General features: G+C 54.2%; 1 protein-coding gene across 1 annotated transcript in view; it reads left to right on the top strand.

Annotated features, from left to right (window-relative positions):
* Nucleotides 1–7: 7 nt before the first annotated feature.
* NELFE (negative elongation factor complex member E) overlaps nt 8–4,938 on the top strand; it is an 8,687-nt gene continuing 3,756 nt past the window's right edge. Inside the window, exons 1-9 of the mRNA XM_006154302.3 lie at nt 8–137; nt 1,734–1,803; nt 1,887–2,032; nt 2,787–2,861; nt 2,977–3,014; nt 3,203–3,558; nt 3,644–3,788; nt 3,940–3,994; nt 4,222–4,324. Of these exons, the coding sequence (XP_006154364.1) occupies nt 63–137; nt 1,734–1,803; nt 1,887–2,032; nt 2,787–2,861; nt 2,977–3,014; nt 3,203–3,558; nt 3,644–3,788; nt 3,940–3,994; nt 4,222–4,324 (1,063 nt within the window). The 5' untranslated portion in view covers nt 8–62. The remainder of the gene's footprint in view (nt 138–1,733; nt 1,804–1,886; nt 2,033–2,786; nt 2,862–2,976; nt 3,015–3,202; nt 3,559–3,643; nt 3,789–3,939; nt 3,995–4,221; nt 4,325–4,938) is intronic.

Raw genomic sequence — 4,938 nt, 5'->3', positions numbered from 1 at the left:
AACCTTGGGTGGTGACAGTGGAGAAAGATGTCTTGGGCCCTGCCCCTGAACCAGGAGCCACCATGTTGGTGATACCCCCCGGACTGAGCGAGGAGGAGGAGGCTCTGCAGAAGAAATTCAACAAACTGAAAAAAAAGGTGAGAGAGTGTGTGGGGGTGTAGGCTTCAACCTTTGGCATACCCTGCACCCCGAGAACTCTTGGGGTGAGTGTGAGGGCACTGGGCAGGGCAGGGGGCTTCTTCAGGCTCATATCTGGAGGCATGTCACCTTTCAGCGTAGCTTTCCCAAATCTTAGTGTGGACTTTCTCTTATCTATGCTGGGGCATTGTTTTCCTGACCTATGGCTTTTAGTATCACTGAAGAGCTGCTCCTCCCCAGGCTTCATTTTTCTAATTCCATTCAATGTCTTACTGATCATTTCCAAATACTAAAAAATGGAAGCTCTTTCTTAACTATTCTAACCTAGTTCCTTTTCTTGATTTTCCAAATAGGACTGAAGATACTCAATTCTCCTATGTGTTTGGACTCAAAATCTCATCTCTGACATCTATTCTAGTGTGTATGACCACACATTGGCCACATCTTGATTCTTCTTTTTAAAGTAATTCCTCCCAGGGGCCAGCAGGTGGTGTGGTGAAAGCTCTGGATTCCCTCATGGCTAACTGCGGTTCAAGTCCCAGACCTGGGGGCTTGAAAATCACATCAGATGCACGTGTGTGCATGCCCGAAATCCCAGAAAGAGAAGGGATTGCAGTGTGGCCATCCCTGAAGGGTGATTTCCTCACTTTCCCTCTCTCTGTCTCTGTCTCTCTCCAGTGAAAGCCTGTTTTTGCCCTATGGTGAAAACCTTTAAGAAAAAAAAAAAATTCCTTTTAAGTGATTTCTCCTGCTTGTTCTTTCCTGTGTATTCCCCTGAGCAGGACTTTGCTAACACTCATCTGGGCTGTTGTAATGTTCTCTCAACAAATTTCTCAGTCTTTTTTGGACTGACTTCTTCGCCTCTTTTAAACTGATGCACTGAAAACACAAACTTTGTGTTCTCTCCAAACCCCACGAGTGGTGTCACATTGTGTATAGAACAAAGCCCCAAAACCTCAGTTTGTCATCCACGTCTCATCCCATAGAACAGCTCACAGTTCCAGCGAGTGCATTCCCAAAGCCGCCTGAGCTGTGCGCCTGTCACTGCTGTCTTCCTTCTCTTCTGCAGTGCCCAGTTGCCATTAAATATCAGAAAATCTTGTTTGCTTTCAGCTGTGGGTAATCTGCACCCGTCATAAGCATTTCGGGCCGTTCAATCTAGTTGATTTATTCCCTATACCATAAGTTTCTTGAAGGTTTGGATCACATACTGTATATCCCTGTTACAAGGTCAAGGTCGGGCCTCGCTAAATATGCAGGGGCTGGATGGACGAAACCCTCGAGAAAGACACATAGCCTTGTATTTATTTGCAGCTTATATCCTGGAGCGCAGCTTCATAAGTGAGTTCTTCATCTTCAGTTTTCAAAAATGACACTCTGGAAAGCTTCAGGGTACTGGTTGGATTCGGTGTTGCTGGCATTGTAGATGATCTGGGAGACTAGATGTGAGAGGCAGGCCTGCCTCATTGTACCCCTCTGGGGATACCATTTGCACTGTTTTCTCCAAGAAAGGCGTGTGTGTCCAGTGGCCTTGGGAGAGGACCTGTCCAGGGACTGGCTGTCGCTGACCTCTCTCCTCTCACCCTCGTTCCCAGAAAAAGGCATTGCTGGCTCTGAAGAAGCAAAGCAGCAGCAGCACAGCCAGCCAGGGCGGTGTCAAACGCTGTGAGTGACGGGGAGCACGGGGAGCACGGGTTGGGCGTCTCTCGCCGCTGGACCAACGTACTGCCTCTTCCCTCACTGCCCAGCACTCTCTGAGCAGCCTGTGGTGGACACGGCCACAGCCACAGAGCAGGCAAAGCAGCTGGTGAAGTCAGGAGCCATCAGTGCCATCAAGGCTGAGACCAAGAATTCAGGCTTCAAACGTTCACGGACCCTAGAGGGGAAGCTAAAGGTGAGCAGCGCAGAAGGGTGGTTTGGGGCACTCTTGACTGTAGAGGGCATCTCGCCATGTTGGAAGGGAGGTGAGTTTAGGGGAAAAGTAATGCTGTCCAGTCCTGGGCAGATTGCTGTGCCACTCTGAGCTTTAGGTTTTCCATCTGCGAAGTGGGAAAACTGGGCAGCTCCTAAATTCTTCTCCATGTTACACCACCTGTGATTCTAATTCTACGCCAACCTCGGATTAGAGCTTTGAAGACATGCTGCTCTGAAGGGTCAAATAGATGGAAAATGTTGTCAGATAGAAGAGAGGTCTGGTAAACCAAGTACTTGACGTATGCATTAGATCACTTATAAAATGTACTGTATTGTCAAGAAACGTTCATAGACTGGGACCAGCAGTTAGCGTAATGGCTATGTTGCTGGACTCCCATGTAGTGCGTCCTGGACCTGGTGGCTTAAACTCACGCCGGGCGCGTGTGCGTGCATGCCCAAGATCCCGAGAGGAGAATGGAGGAGGAGGGATTGCAGCGTGGCCATCCCCCCTGAGGGGGTGATTTCTCGCTTTCTGTCTCTCTGTCTTCCTCTGTCTGTCTGGCGAGCACACGCGCCCTATAACAAAAACCTCTCAAAAAAAAAAAAGTACATAGATTTTAAAACAAAAAATTCTGAAGCAGCCAAGAAGGTGGTGTGGGAAGAGGAGTCCCTCTAATCCCTGGTTGGGCAGCCACCTGCTGTGACCCTGAGGTAGGTCTCTGCCTCTTCTCCAGGACCCTGAGAAGGGGCCAGCCCCCACTTTCCAGCCGTTCCAAAGAAGCATATCTGCTGACGATGACCTGCAGGAGGTAATGGTTCCTGTCTGTCCCTGAGGGGCTGGATCGAGGCGGCTGAGAGACTCCCCAGTGTTGGGCCCCATGGCAGCGACTGGAACTTGTCCTGACTGTGCTTGGTCTCTTTCAGTCATCCAGGCGTCCCCAGAGGAAATCGCTGTATGAGAGGTTAGATGGGATTGGGAGTCCCGCTTGGCGGGAGACCGGGGTGGCGGTGTGGTTCACTGCCTAATCCTGTGGAGGTTTCTAGGCAGAAGTCGAAGAAGCCAGGCTCAGTGGGAGTGCCGATGCTCCAGAGAGCCAGGAGGAGAAAGCAAACGCCTCACTGCTGAGCCTCACCCTCTGCCTCTCTGCAGCTTCGTGTCTTCCAGCGATCGGCTTCGGGAACTGGGGCCAGATGGGGAAGAGGCAGAGGGCCCAGGGACTGGTGATGGCCCCCCTCGAAGCTTCGACTGGGGCTATGAAGAACGTGGTGGTGCCCACTCCTCCGCCTCCCCTCCCCGAAGCCGCAGCCGGGACCGCAGTCATGAGAGGAACCGAGAGCGGGAGCGGGATCGAGACCGGGAACGGGAGCGGGAGCGGGATCGAGACCGAGAGCGGGAACGAGATCGAGATCGGGACCGGGACCGGGAGCGGGACAGGGATCGAGACCGGGACCGGGACCGGGATCGAGACCGGGAGCGGGAGCGGGACCGAGAGGGCCCTTTCCGCAGTGAGTGACCGCAGCTCGGGTTTCAGTGGGTCCTACTCGGTGCGGGGTAAGATGGGTGTGTCGTGACCGATTCCTCATCCCACAGGGTCGGACTCGTTCCCGGAGCGCCGGGCCCCTCGGAAGGGGAACACTCTCTACGTGTATGGAGAAGACATGACGCCCGCCCTCCTCCGTGGGGCCTTCTCTCCCTTTGGGAACATCATCGACCTCTCCATGGACCCCCCCAGAAAGTAAGGACAGCAACGCGGCGTGATGGGAGCTCCTGGGAGAGCCCTGGTGTGGCCCGGGGGAGGACGCCGCCCTGCCTCTAGCAGACCGGCTCGGGCTTGGTGGGCCCAGACGCCCATGGCCTTGTACTAACCCTGTTTTCTCTTGTCCCAGCTGTGCCTTTGTCACCTATGAAAAGATGGAGTCAGCAGATCAGGCTGTGGCTGAGGTTGGGACTTCCCACATCTGTTCTACCCATCCCTCCTGCCGTCTCCATGTTGTCTTAAAATACTGGAAGCCAGGAGGAAAGGGGTTCCTCTTGACAGAGGGAGCCTCTCCCTGTCCACACAGAGAAATGGCTTGCTCAGATCCCTTTGGAATCCGCCCCAGGACAGCAGCTCCTTAGGTTTATCTGTAATGTTTCTCCTCCTCCCCGCCCCTCCCTCTCTGCTCCAGCTCAACGGGACCCAGGTGGAATCCGTGCAGCTCAAAGTCAATATAGCCCGCAAGCAGCCCATGCTGGACGCCGCCACCGGCAAGTCTGTCTGGGGCTCCCTCGGTAAGGATGGACGTGCCCCTCCCTTGTGTCCCCACGGCTCACCCCTTCTTTTTGTTCCTTTGCCTGTCTCCGGGTTCCCTGGAGGTGACAGAGGTCAGGATGTGTGTGGAGGCCGTGGGAACGGGAAGGGGAGTCGTCAGGCCCTCTGCCAGTTAGAGGCGAGGGTAAGAGGAGAGGGTTGGCAGTGACTCCCAAAGCAGTGGCTGGGATGAAGAGAGCCACAGGCAGGCTGGTGAGGGGAGAGCACACGGCCGGTCGGTGTTGAGGTGGGGCAGAGGAGTGTGTGTGTGTGTGTGTGTGTGTGTGTGTGTGTAGGTTTTTGCCATCGGGTGCATGCGCTCACCAGAGAGGGAAAGTGAGAAAATGTAGATTAGAGCCTCCCACTTCACTGGGCCAACAGCTGGGCCAGCGTACTACCTCTGGTCACCAATCGATAGTATTAGGGAGACTGGCTTTGAGGTGGGAAAATACTACTTGGACCAGACTTAGGGGACATCCAGGGAATATGTCAGGAAGTGGGGCGTGCTCCTCACGCCCCCACGCCCCCAGCCTACCTGACCTGTTAGGCTGCCACCGAGGACAGGAGGATGGGGCCAGTGCCAGAGGAGGCTGGG

Source organism: Tupaia chinensis, unplaced genomic scaffold (assembly GCF_000334495.1).
Source record: "Tupaia chinensis unplaced genomic scaffold, TupChi_1.0 Scaffold000403_1, whole genome shotgun sequence".
NCBI classification, from domain to species: domain Eukaryota; kingdom Metazoa; phylum Chordata; class Mammalia; order Scandentia; family Tupaiidae; genus Tupaia; species Tupaia belangeri.
Note: the sequence above shows the minus strand (reverse complement) of the source record. Positions and strands in the feature narration are given on the sequence as shown.